The sequence below is a fragment of the Patagioenas fasciata genome, chromosome 1 (genome assembly GCF_037038585.1).
Source record: "Patagioenas fasciata isolate bPatFas1 chromosome 1, bPatFas1.hap1, whole genome shotgun sequence".
In the NCBI taxonomy this organism is placed as follows: domain Eukaryota; kingdom Metazoa; phylum Chordata; class Aves; order Columbiformes; family Columbidae; genus Patagioenas; species Patagioenas fasciata.
In genome coordinates, this window is record NC_092520.1 from 24,434,318 (window position 1) to 24,448,397 (window position 14,080).

Genomic DNA, 14,080 nt, shown 5'->3' on the forward strand with positions numbered 1-14,080 from the left:
CTCTATTTGCAGAACCTCAACTAGCGTCTCAGCAACCTTTAAAAAAAAATTCTTGCAGGGTGTTGATTGTTCATTTTTTTTCTTCCCTCAGTATTTCCTTCCTATCATTGCTTGCAACACTTAGTGGTACATCTGTGAATTTCAGTTTGTCTGGAGGTATACCAAGTGAAAAATGTTCCAGTCATTGCTTTAAGATGTTCTGCAACATATGTCTAACAGAAGCTGTCAAAAACTAAGGACTGTCATTCTACCAGAATTTACAAGATAACTTTAAGAATAACTGAATTTCAAAAGGCAAATCTCAAAATTATGTTAAAACTGATGAAGAGCTGGGATCTCGGAGTTCAGATTTGACATGAGATCAATGATATTAAAATTTCTCATTGACTTTCTGCTGATTTTCAACAGCTTCTAAAATGAAAGCACTGAACTCAGTCATATCCCATTAATAATTATGGTGAGCTAAAGTTTATGCGTGCAAAATTGTGGCAGAGAAGGCTTGCTGCTTCAGTAGGCTCAATTAATTGCTGTGAAAACAGACTTAACATGGAAAAGAACACTGATCTACAGCTCTGGTTTTCACCACAGTTACAATGAAAAATAACCAAGTCAGTGGATCCAATACTATACAGTGACCGAAAATAAGCTGTACTATCTCTTTTACATAAAACCACAAGAATGATTAGTCACATTCCAGATATTTCTGGATTCCTGCAAGCTAGAGTAGCACTCACAGGCTGCATCAGAACTAGGCTCTCCATTCTGCTCAGTACTGCATAAGCACATATAGACACCACCAAAAGCTTACATTCTGACTTCTAGTGAGAAACAAAGCTGACAGACCAGAAACATAAAACAAGTAAATTCCATATACCATGACCATGGCTTTCAACATTCACAGAAGTTGTACTTAGGGAAAACTGTCACTTAAAAATCAGAAAAGCATGCCCTTAGTCATTCTGTTTACAGTACCATGAAAGTATTGCTTACCAAGTCTGCTGCAAGGACTGCATTCAGACAGGCTAATTTCCTACTACAGCCTTAAGCAAAGACAAGGAAGAAAGTTATGGGCCTTGAATGATCTAAAATTTAAGTTTAAATACGTGTGGACAGCAGTCACGAACTCCAAGGTGAAATACAGATTACTGGTACCTGAAGTTGTCCTTAATTCCACATCCGAGTTGCAGGACTTGTCCCCATCCAGGTCCTGACTGAGCTGTCCAGTTCCCACAGATGATGTCTAGCAATTTTTTAACATGCAGAATTCAATGATCCTGCTGTAGCATTTTGCTACACTCAGATACTCAGCATTATTTTTTTTGCCTCTGAGCCCTGCTGGAACCTGTCAGCAGCTACTGCTAGCTTCCCAGCATTCCCAACAAGGGAGGAGTTAAATGTCCTTCAGTACACATCCCCTCCAGTATTTCAAGGAGCTAGACAACAAAAGTAGAGAGAAACCAATTCAGGTAACAACAACAACAAGGGTGGGCGGCAGGAAGGAAGAAGCAGTTTACACTGCCAGCCTACACTTTCATCTGAAATACAGTGCTGCATCAATGCCCGGCATAAATATCAATCATTACTTCATCCACAGGTTACAGCTCTTCATCCCTGAAGAAAATGAGATAAAGGACATGCAAACATAATTTCAGAGTATGTTTAATGTGCTAGGATGCTGTGGAATTTCCACTACAGTGTCATACATAAAAACACTAGTCATCACTAAGAATTTTCTTTTTGGGTGTTAGATAAATAGGTAAGACATTTTTTAACCTGTGGAAGACAAAATGTGGGTGGGGGAAATGGTAAACACAAATCATTCTGAAGCATACCCAAACATATACATTCAACATAAGCTTTGAGAAGTTTATCCCTGGTCACGGCTGCAGGTAACAGAGAAAGAGGCTCTTTATCTCATTACAAGAAACACTGCAATATGCTACAAAGGCTGGTTCAATATATGAGGCAGGAAGAAGCTGCTTCAAGCTCCTCTTTCTGATACAGATCCCACCAATTCTATCTCCAAAAGAAAGGGAAAAAAAACAAAACAAAATGCCAAAATTGGCAAAGGATACGATACTCTTGTTCATTACAATCAGCAATCAATAAAAGCGGGGGAACCAAAGAAGCAAAAGACAAAATATCCACACAGAAAAACCTGACAAATTATTTTTATCTTAGAATGTAACAATTTAGAACTTCCAACATGGGGGTACAAAAATACAGAAAAATAAATAGACCTTTATTATTAAACCTAAGGGACTAACCTGTGACTCTATGCACAAAGGCTACCAGAACACAATTTTCAAAACCAGGAAAAAGGAAGACAAAAGGAAAAGCAGTTTAAATAGAATAACAGAGATGCATTAATTCTTACATTTTGTTCCAAAAAATTAAAATGCTGTGAGTGAACAAAGTATTTTCTTTCTATGTTCCAAGCATATTATAATGACACTGTGCTTATTAAGTGAAGGAAAAATCCCTAAATTCCTTCTTAAATGAAGGAATTGTTGAAACTGAATGATGGACAACAAAACTCAGCTGCCATACAACCAGCTTTTAGTCCCTCCTGCCTGAACCTTACTCCTGAATGCAAAGATTCCCCTACTGATATAGCATCAGTTACATGTCTGTCCTTTTCCCCAGTTAGCCTCCATTGATATGCATCTATAAAAGGAAGTCCTTATATATATATTAAGCTATTCATCACCACTCTATACTATATTTCCTAAAAAGAAACACTGACATACACATTTCCACTAAAGATGCTGACACTGTCAAGGCATGAACTGAGTAAGGTTTCTATTTCTTATTCTTCCTCCACCTATTGTTCCCTTCTAGCGTTGCCCGTAAGAGTTTTAGACCACATAATCCATCCTCTAGCGTGTCCACAAATGTCTTGCACCAAACATTCAGTTTCATTAAAAATAATTTATTTCATACTGCCTACATCTCTTAAGTATGGTTGTACACAATAAAATTGAAAACCTTTAACTGTTTGATAGATTTTTGTTCTGCTGTTCATCAAATGACCAAAAAAAAAAAAAGTCTACCATGGGCCAAGAGTATCACTCTCAGTTACTACTCAGACAGAAAAAGAACTTGACTTCCTAGAGGGCATCCAAAGAACTACCCTGGAAGAAAGTGCTGGCAGAGCCTTCTTGTGCCTACACAAAACACATAGATACAAGAAACAGTGGACATTGTAATACTTTTCAGTCATGCAGGCCCCTTACTGTGAACTTCTAAGATCCCTGAAGAATTATATCTATAAGGAGAATTATCACAGGCACACAGAATACCGAGACACAGCTTTCCAGGCTCTGGTGACAACTCCACTGAAATAAAGGGGATTATTCAATTGAATAATAACTTCTGGACTGAGCATAGGTTCTTCATAGCTTGTTTTAAAATAGTCAGCTGCAGTGTCTAAACAAATGCCAAACCACTTTCATGTGGTCCACTCAAAAAAACAGTGTGATTAACTTCACAAGTCCATAAATCACCTAATGTGTCTTTATTATCACAAAAGAAATACAACTTGCAAACAGCCCTGCTGTTATCCACAGTCAAACTCTAGTTGCTACTAAATGGTAAAATTGACATATTACCTGATGAAAGTATTTAACATATTCAGAGATGCCCTGTTGCCACTACAATCACTAGAACTTACATGAAAAATTAAACAAAATCAGGTACTAGATATACAGTAGTCTTCAAGCACTGCCCCATACATGTCTAATCCTAATTAAGTTAATGAAACTACTCAAGTAGAGAGGTAATATCAGCAGGTTTCTTTAGAGCAGTGGAGTTTCAACCTGTAAGTAGCACACATTGCTAAGGAATAACACACTACAAACGTACAATACCTGGCATGTGGTGCGTCACTACCCAATTTATTAGTGGAATGCAAATGATAAATTACTGTGTTAATTATTTTAGAAGTGATGCTAAGATCGTTAGCTGGTAAAATATGCTGTAGTTCTCAAAAGAAGTCAATGAAATGTCACAGAAAGGGAGACTGGATTAGATCATCCCTACATGCAAAAACAAAGCTGAAGATTTGATAATTTACTATGAGTTTATGTATAGCAGATCCTTCCCAAAGGTGGGACAGGAAGACAAATTAACATATTTTTTAAAAGTAGCAATTATAATAGTTTTATGATTATTATCATTATGAGAGGACTAGTTCATGAATTCGACATAAACAGTTTGAAACATAATTGTTATAACACTTAAGCAATTCATAGCAGAATTACAAACTGTGGTCGAGTCTTCGTAACATGACACTCTCACATTGATGCCAACTCCTACAGAAATGGGAAATAATTTTTTCCAAAGGCAAATTATACAGGGGGTGGACAAGAGAAACACAAACTGCAAAATCCTACATTAAATAAAAACATATATAAACAAGGTGACAGCCTGTTAAGTGCTCCTCTTTAAAGATCAATGAAATAACAGTCCCATTTTCTTTCCTGAACAAGCTCCTTTGAAATAAGGGGGATGGTGACAAAGGGAGACCCAAAATGAGGTTCCAAGTGTTCTTTTTACAAAGTGATATTTATTAGCTGTATTTAATAACATGAATTTCTATAACACACTTCAAACTTTTAGAGAGAATCTGCAGCTAATAATCCAACAAAATGATCCCGAGAAAGACCAGAATATGTCAATTTACTCAGTTAAATTCTACTGACATTGGTAACATCTTCACTCAAATGTTTGTGTAATGACTCAGTATTTAAGCATCACTATATATGACAAGCTTCTTCCTGATTTGAAGAAACACAGCATCACTAGGCCTAGCTATCCCTGTCAGTTGTATCCTCATTACATCATAACAAAAGCAAACAGTTTTCATAGAAACAGAAGAATATTTTACCAACCTTAAAATGTGTATATTTTGTATAAAACGTCAAATATTAAACTTTACAAGTCTGGTGGCAAGCTCATGATTGCCAGATGGGCAGTACCTGGAAGCAGTGTGGAGGTGGCAGAGCGCTCAGCCCACGGTGACAGGGAAGAGGAGCTCTCCATGTCACCGTCAAGGGAGTCCTCCGGGCAATTTAACAAGCAGCACTCAGATTTGCATCTAACCCTCCAGAGCTAAGGCAAGGATTTCTGTGATATAATGCCAGACAGACACATGCAAGCGAGAAGGGGGTTGAGAGTACTCTAACACCCAGAGAGACCCTAAAAAGAAATATACGAAAACTGATAGCTGAAAGGATTTAGTCAGAAGCAATAGTCTCCTCATCACTCTTCTCTTCCAGGGGGCAAAATTTATTTGTAGTAGTCGAGAAAATCAGGGGAGGGGGAGTGGAATGGAATAAAAAAAGAAAGGCGAGCTTAATACTGTGTTTGGTTATCCACTACCTTGTTTCTGCTTTTTTTTGGCAGAATTCACTCATTCTGACTGCAGTACAAAAGCTGTGAAGGAAACACTGAAAGCAAGCAACTAAAGGATGTTATTATTTCAACAGCCCACTTGTCATACATATGCACCATATATCGATGGCTGAAACAAGGGCTACTGGGTTTTATTGTTACCACTACGAGGGCAGGTTTTACTTAGAAAACAGAACTTCATCCCGAAAGAAAAAAAAAAAAAAAAGACATGGCCAAGTCTGCTGCTTTTAAGGGAAAAATACCTTTAAATGTGAAGTCACGGGGAGATACGTGAAAATATTCTGCCATAAGAAATAATAACCAACATATCAAACTGCAGCCACAACTCTTTTTTTTCTCCCTAATTAAGTGATTTATGGAAATATATACAAACGGAGAAAGTCGTGCTGAACAAAAGATTACCTAGCAGACCTGATTCACCCTCTTTCCTCATGCCCTGCTATACCTTCCTATTTCAAATGTACCGAGCCGAGTATCAAACACAGGCTGAAGTACCGTCTGCCATAAGAAGTACTAGGAGTGCCCTTGAAAAATGTCCAGATTGCAGCTAGTGCACAAAGGACCTCGACATGTAAATAAGTGCATGAGAATTTCTCTCTCGCTCTTGACCCGCAGCAAGTGATTAACTTCCCATCAACATCGGAAGACAAAGCGTCGGTAAGAAACAAGCAGAGTTTGAGAAGAAAAGGAAAAAGAACCAGACTAAATTTCATCTGGTTAGAAAGAAAAAAATAAGAGAGAAATGGCTCAAGTAAATAATTCTGAATGCTCTCTTCGTATTTATCTTCCTCCCCAAAAATGCTCGGCAGAGCTGAACAACAGTGCTACACAGACTAAGCAAAAGCAGTCCGATATTAACTGCCGTAGGTAAGAGAAAGCAGATACCCCCTTGCCTTGCTACACAGAAGGCGACGCTGCAGATTTCCCATTCTGCTACCAAAAAGCAAAGCGGAACCAACATCTGCGGCGGGGGGGTAGTATTAAGTGGGAACTTTTTGTTCCTTAAATATGTAACCGATATCCTTCTTCTTTTCCCCCACACTCCTCTTCTTTCCACCTTCTCTGCCCAAACAGGCGGAAATATACGTTATTCCATAAAAATACTATTAAATAAGGTGTATAAGACTTACCATATCAGCTGGAACGCTGCTGGACATCTTGATGTTACCCTAATGGCTTAAAATCAACTTTAAAAAAAAAAAAAAAGCAGCAACAACAGCCCGCTGGAGATCTTCAAGAAGCAAAACCGGTGTCAATTTCGGAGGCAGCAACTTCCACGTCCCCTACGAACAAGAGCTGCTCGATGCGCAGCGAGGCAGGCGGCCGGCTGAGGAGGAGAAATATCCAGGGGCAAGCGGTGCCAGGGCTGTGCCGAGGAGCCAGCGGAGACCAGAGATGGCAGCAGATCCCTGTCAGCAGCGGCAGGAGCAGCAGCACCAGCGGTGCCAGGTAGACCAGGCAGGACTAGACCGCCACATGAGCTGCGAGCGGGCTTTTTCCTCTCCCTCCTCTTCCTCCTCTCCAAGCCTTGACAAATGACGACGGGATGATTCACGGGATAATGGTGCGTCCAAGTCACCTCCTCAGCCGGCGCAGGCGACCCGGGCGCGCAGGCAGGCAGGACCTCGCTCCTGCCCCTCGGCGGCGGGGCAGAGAGGCGAAAGGGCCGGGGTGGGCCCGGGGCCGCTGGGCAGGACGCCGGGCTTCGGCACTCCCTAGGCAGTGTGCGACATTCAACAGGGTCTGGCGAGGAGACGGGCCGGGGAGGGCTGCCTGGGGGGCGGCCGGAGGGGAAAGCCCTCCCCCGCGGCGCTCCGGCGGCGACAGCACTCGGCGGGGGCCGGGAGGCGTTCAACGGCGGCCGCCTCCCGCAGCCTCAGGTCTCCGCGCGCATCGCCACCGCCTCCTCAGCCCGCCCTTCCTCCCTCCCCCGCCTCGTCCTCCGGCGGCTCCGGGCTCCCTCGGCGGCGCGGCAGGTACGTCCCCCCCTCCCCCGTGAGCCGCGCTGGCCGCGCTGCCTCGCCCCGCTGCGAGCCGGGGGTGCCGTTCCTCAGCGCGATCCTCGCCCGCAGCCGCCCCCTGTCATCTTCCGCTCAAACCAACATGGCGTCTGCCGAGCCGAGAAAGGGGACACGGCAGGAGAGACAGACCCCCTCCTCCTCCGGCCCCCTCCCGCTGCGTCACGTGCCGCCGCCGCGCGCCGCACCACGGGGCTTGTAGGCAGCCGAGGGGAGAGGGGCGGGGCCAGTATGGCTCCGCCCCACCGAGGCCCCGCCCCTCAGCAACCGTTGCCAAGACGGGGAAGCGACCGCCGGCGCTGCGGGGCCGCGCGTCACCCCGGGGACCCTCGGCCCGGCCCGGCCCGGCCCGCTAGGGTTGCCCCCGGCCCCCGCCCCGCGCTCCCCGTGCGGTGTCGGCGGGCAGAGGGCGGGGGGCAGCGTGGGGTCCCCGGGGCACCGCCGGAGCCTCGGCGCAGCGTCCCCGCCTCCGCAGCATAGACCGCCCCGCCTCCCCCACCCCCAGCCACCCGGGTAAGTCCCACGCAAATCGTTTTCTCAAGGACGGCTGCAGATTCCTTGGGGCGTTTGGGGTTCCCATTGCAGCCTTTTCTCCATGGATCCCGTTCCCAGCGTGTGGGCCTGTGCTGTATTCTTGGATGGCTTCCAAAAAAAAAAATCAGGAAATTTTCGTATTTTTTTGTTTTTTCACCCCACATCCACAAGTCTGAGCCTGCGTGACATTTCTTTGTATTTCTCATTCCTTATGTTGTTTGTTAGAGTTTGAAATATCAACTTTTTAAAAATTTTTTTTTTTTTTTACAAACGGTGTAGTTCTATTAGTGAAAAAAGCTCCTGTAAGATTAATGAGGAAAATGATGACTTCAGACTTGGAAGCATCTGGAGAACGGGCACTTAGCATGTAAAATGCCCCTTCAGAAGCCTTCCCGCTCCCTGAAGAGCTTTGCAGATTTGCGTTTGCTATGGATCCGCATTATCTGAAAATGTGTTGTAATGGGATTTTTATTCCTTATTCCAGGCATTCAACAAAGAAAGGCTGTGCCTGATGAAAAACACATCCCACCTTGAAGACACAAAAACCCTATACTAGGTGCAGATCTATTGCAGAAATTAGTAGGCCTTTTGAGAGGGGTGTGGAGAGACACATTCATATGCCAGTACTGTAAAACTGTCCAAGAAAAAAAAATCAAGACAATCAAGTAGATGGAGCTTGTGACAGATGCAGCCTCGGTGCTTGGGGGTCAGATCTCATGTAAAACCACAGGAAATTAAGACAGAGTTGTTCCCTTTAACACAAAAAGTTCAAGGCTGCCGTTCCTCTTTAGGACTTCATGCAGCAAAGGCAACCCCTGGCAAGACACGATCCCTTGCAGGGGTTATAATTCTTTTCTTCGTACTCTGCTTCAAAATAGCACAAAGCTACCCACTTCAGAAGACAGAATTGACAGCAAGGATCCCTGTCAGATGCTTGGGAGAACAGCTGAGGGCCAGCAGAGCGGCTTGTGTGAGGATCCTGTGCTGTCACACGTTGTGTGACTTTGGGCATGTCACTCATCAGCCTAGTTTGCTTAGACGGTACATTTTTTGGGAGGCAGTGACTGGGGAATCTCTCACAGGAGAAGAGGCTGAGAGGGGACTGTTTGGTCCCAGGGAGAAAGGTCTTGGAGGGGTCTCATCAGTGCCTGGTGGGGCAGAGTGAAGAAGAGGGAGCCAGGCTTTTCTCAGTGGTGGACACTGACAGAACAAGGCAATGGGAATAAAAACCAGTAAATTCAATCTGAACATAAGAAAATACTTTTTTTTTTTTTTCACTGTCAGGGTGACTGAACACTAGGACAAGTTGCCCAGAGATGTTGTAGGGCCTGTCTGCTGAGAAACTCAAAACTCAACTGGACATGGTCATAGACAACATACACTGGCTGATCCTGCTTGAGCAATGGGTTAGACTATATGACCTCCAGAGGTCCCTTCCAACCCAAATGATGCTGTGACTGCAACTCTCCCCTGATAAACGTTTTTATGGTACCTTATATCATTATCACCAATCTCAGGTCTTCTAGTCACCAATGGGATAAAAAAAGCTGATGTTTTTGGAAGTAATAGCAAATTGTTGAAGCATCACTTACTTTTTTTCCAATTGGGTGTCCTTGAGGGACAGAAAAATTGCAAGGGTTCCTCATTCTTTTTTTTTTTTTTTTTTTATACTTTCATAAAGCATCTAAATAGTAATGCTCATGGATGAGGGTCCAAGGGATGAGCCCTGCAGGATGTCTCTCCACCTCAAACAATATGCATTCCTGGACACAAATGACTTTCTGGTTAAATCAGTGACAGACTGATGAATTATAAATAGATCTTGCTGAATAGTTTTTACTTCAAACGTTATTAATGTGGGCTTTTTCCTGAAAAAAAAAAAACAAACCAAAAAACACCAAAAACCAACCAACCAACCAAACAAAAAAACACAGAAACAAGAAACAAAAAAACACCCAACCAAAAAAAACCACTTACATACAACAGCTCAAGTTTAAACAGGCTCTTGAGATCTTCTCCAAGGCCATTCTTCAGAGCAACCCTTGGCTACACACGTACAGCAGCACTGTACAGGTGCCTCAGGGTGATCTCAGGGTAATTTAGGAGGTGCCCTGCCCATGCCTTTCCCTCTAGCACTCTTGTGATAGGGGCAAGAGAATAGGCATCCTGTCTGCTTTTCAAGTGCTGCAGCTCACAGCTGTCTTCTTGTGTAGACCAAAATTGGTGGCCACTCAAAATTATGTCCTTGGCCACACTGTGACAGCTGAGGTGCATGGCCCTTCCTTCCTCTGCCACGAGGCATCAGGGTAGGCAGTGGAGCTTTGTAATCACTTACAGCTCACAGGGAGAATTGCCAAAGGTTGTATGGAAATACCCTTCAACTGAGCATCAAGAAGTCCATGTGCCCAGGCAAGTCAGGCAAGTGGGGACGCCGACAAGCACAGGTAGACTGGATGAGGGGTCAGCAAGGCAAGCAGGCAGCAGCAGGGCACATCTGCTGCATTGGACATGACTCCAGTGACTTAAATTGTTTAGATGGATGAGTTCATCTGTGGTGCATAAAGATAAGCACATGCATAGGATGTAGCCATAAGAAAGGATACAGAAGATAAAGAGCCTAAACCAGCATGATTCTATGGGTTTTGCTTTTTTTGTTTCCATTTTAACAGTTTGTTAAAAGGAAGGATCATGCATTTTGTGTTGATGACTCAGTGAGCTCCAGGAGGGGTCAGGGGACTGTCCTTGCTGCTTCATGTACGCACTCAGGTTGGTCAAGTTTTCTGCTGAGTGTTGTTTAAACAAGGATGAGCTTCTGTCTTTGACATGCAGCTGTGGTGTCCAAGAGATGGCATGAAGAATTAACTTTTTTATTCTTCTTATTACATATTTGAATCTACAGTTATGACTGCAGACCGAAATCCACTGTCCTAGGTGCAGCACGTACAAGGACATAACGGAATTTCTGTCCTGAAGGGTTCACAGGACCAGGTTTACTCTCTATGGTTGACACATCATATTTGCTTGATTTTTTTCCCCCTGCTCTCAGCTATGATGACACAACACAAACAAATGGAAGATCCAGCACTGCTGGTACGTACTGGAGGTCATTTTAGGATGATTGTCTGCTGGGCAAGTGAATAAAAAGAGGTGTTGCACAGTGATCCTGGTGGAGTTTGTACTGCATATGATGAAAGGGATAAGTCCCACTTTGTGTGGAGATGAGGTCATGTCTTTGAAATGCAGTGTGGTCAAATATAAAGCAGAGAAAGATTTTTTTCTCTTTGGCATGTATAGAGAAAGGCTGTTATGATAGTATTCATTTCACATTTGCACAGAGAGGAAATTAGAGTTGTGGTCAGCAGAAGTCAGCTGGAACAAGGGACCCTGCGAAAGCGTAACTGCAGGCTGCGACTGGGATTAGCTTGCACCTAAACCCTGAGCAAGTGCTACAGGCATACACATCTGAAAACAAATCTTTCCTACATCCAAGGATCAAGAGAAAAGGGAAGTGCGATTTGAGAGAAGTGCTAGGAACATGGAGAGCTAAAAAGCTATTCTGCTTTGGGGACCTAATACTCTACTCACATACACAAATCTTATTTCCATTAAGTCTCCTTTGCAGAACTGTCATGTGAATTTAGCCATCCAGGTACAAAATAATTCATCATCATTACTTTGGCAATTTATGGGGGAAAATCATGAAGTAGACAACTGATATTTTGCTCCTAATTTGAAAAATATGACATGGCGTGAATAAATAAGTAAAATTTTCCCACACTGTACTCTCTTTGAGAAGAATTGTGCCAGATATCTGTGGGTAATTTGGGCTGTGGTTTTAGTGTTTCATTGCCATCAGTACTAGTTGAAACCTGACTCTGTACCAAGGTGTGCTTAATAGGAATAAAAGGTCTGTTATTCTAAATCAGATTAGTAGTCCAGCCAATGTGATATCCTGTCTCCAGCAGTGGCCAGCATCAAATGCTTCAGAGAAAGACACACAAACCCCCACGATGGACAGTCTTCTAATTTGCCAAGTTTCCACTGCTGCCAAGGCTGCCGGAGAGGCTGGTTTATGCCCTGAAGCACAGAACTTCAAGTCCTTTATAGCCTTAATGGCAGAATAACCCATCAGTAACATGTAGGACCAATCACCATTTTTCAAAAGAGCAGAGCTCTCTCTCCATGGCTGTTATTGCTGGAATTGGAGACCACATCGACCCTGCTCGCCAAGACTGGTATTAAAAGCTTTCAGTCCCTAACTCTGTTCCGACATTTTCCCTTTGAGGCAGGCTGCAAACAGGAGCATCCTCAGGAGAAGGAACACACCAACATGAAATGTCTTTTAAGGCAAGAACATCCCCTGCTTCTGATTTCTCTCCAGGTTTTCAGAGTATCCTGCAAAGGTGAAAGGCTCCTGAGACAAAGGGTTTAGTTCTCGTAGGTTTGGCCGTGGGACAGATCAGAATTCTTTCCCTCTCTGGCAGCCACAGAGGCAAGATATCCAGGGCAGCAAGGAACACACTGGGCTAGTCAACAGGATACTTTTAATACCTTTGTAGAAACATGTGGCCAGGTTTTTTTAACTCTTACAGAGCCAAGTTTGCATTTAACTTCGTATGACTCATGTTGCTTGAATTCAGGCCCCTTGCAAGGGAGCGTTCAGGTGAAAAGCTGCACTGGAAATGAAGGCCGGATCCTGCAGTGTGCTTGCTGCCCACCGTCTGCTCCCATGCACTGTCAGTTTCTAGCACTGAGTTCTGGAAAAACCTCTGATTTTGTGTTTTCAGATATGTTCTTGTACTAAACTGGTTCCTTTTCCTTTGGAAGAACATTGATTTTTGCCTGTTTGCTGCTTCTATGACAAGGCAAATATAGCATGTGGGTCCTACCAGCTTCGTCGATACCAGTGGACTTCTGGGAACAGCATTTAGCAGTCCTCACCTGCCTCAGGGCCACCAGGAAGGCAATAAAACAACCTCTGAGGTTTTGTAGACTTTATAATACACACCACCGGCCATAATAATGGTTTGTTTATTTATTTACTTTTTAAGTTACTCATCAGACCATTCTTACTGGAAAATAAAAATGCAGAGCTATTTAAAAGAACTCATATTGTTCCTCTGAATGCTCCAATATGTTTTTTTTTCCTCCCTTCACATTTGCTATACCTCCGTACAAATACAAGTCTATTGGAAACAACCAAGTGATCCAGAATGCCAGAGGTTATTCCTGCCCTTCTTGACGCAACTAAACCGGGCAGGAACTGCGCTCTGCCAATCTCACGGGTGTAGCAGAGATATGACATAGTGGTATTACAGTTACTGATGTCATAAATTATGTCAGGGAACTCCTAAGAGCAAGGCTGAAGATTGATAGATAGAGGAGGGTACAAAGGTGGAATAAAGGGAAGGAAAGACTAACATGAACGAGAAGAAGAAATCCCTGAGCCTGTTTTAGCAAGTGCTCAGATCACCAGCGTTCTTGATGTGGCTTAACTATCTAGGAATTAGCAGATACATTTGTCCAGTCCGTAAAGAAAAATAACCCTGAAAATAGTTGGGAAAAGTTCTTTATTTTATAATAGATAAGAAACAGGAAGGAGAAGTTTAGGAGAGAAACATCCGTCCTGGATCAGCTTCCTGACAAGGAGTAACTAAGGGAAACATCAAAATAATTCTTGAACTCTGAACCTGAAACTTGAATTTAGCAAAGGATTTACAAAACACAGCAGTAAAATGCTCTTTAATATGAGGAAATCAAATATGTAGCAATTCAAAAGTCCTATACAACCAGTCATATGGGTTGTGGTGGCAAAAATTACTAAAATTTGCCAGAGAAGGGGGAAGCTGAAGATCCCCCAAAGTGCCACGTCAGATTAAATGATAGCTCTGCAGAAAATGTAACAGGAATCAGTGACTGTGGGGAATGGCTGTTGCAAAAAGCAACGTTGCAAAATAAATTGTCTAGAAAATAACTAAAGAAAAATACATAGTTAATATTCAAAAGAGGACAGTAAAAGAGCACTCTCTGTGCAACCAAGGATGTAGAAGGAAAATGGCTTTGTAAAATGGTTAAACACAAGAGCTAAAACTCGCATTGCTTGTTGATGCTAC

At 43.2% G+C, this 14,080-nt stretch overlaps 1 protein-coding gene across 1 annotated transcript in view; it reads right to left on the bottom strand.

The window, feature by feature from the left end:
• The window catches only part of UBL3 (ubiquitin like 3), a 62,321-nt gene extending 55,005 nt beyond the window's left edge, over positions 1 to 7,316 (bottom strand). Inside the window, exon 1 of the mRNA XM_065830198.2 lies at positions 6,546 to 7,316. Within this exon, the coding sequence (XP_065686270.1) occupies positions 6,546 to 6,572 (27 nt within the window). The 5' untranslated portion in view covers positions 6,573 to 7,316. The remainder of the gene's footprint in view (positions 1 to 6,545) is intronic.
• Positions 7,317 to 14,080: the final 6,764 nt, after the last annotated feature.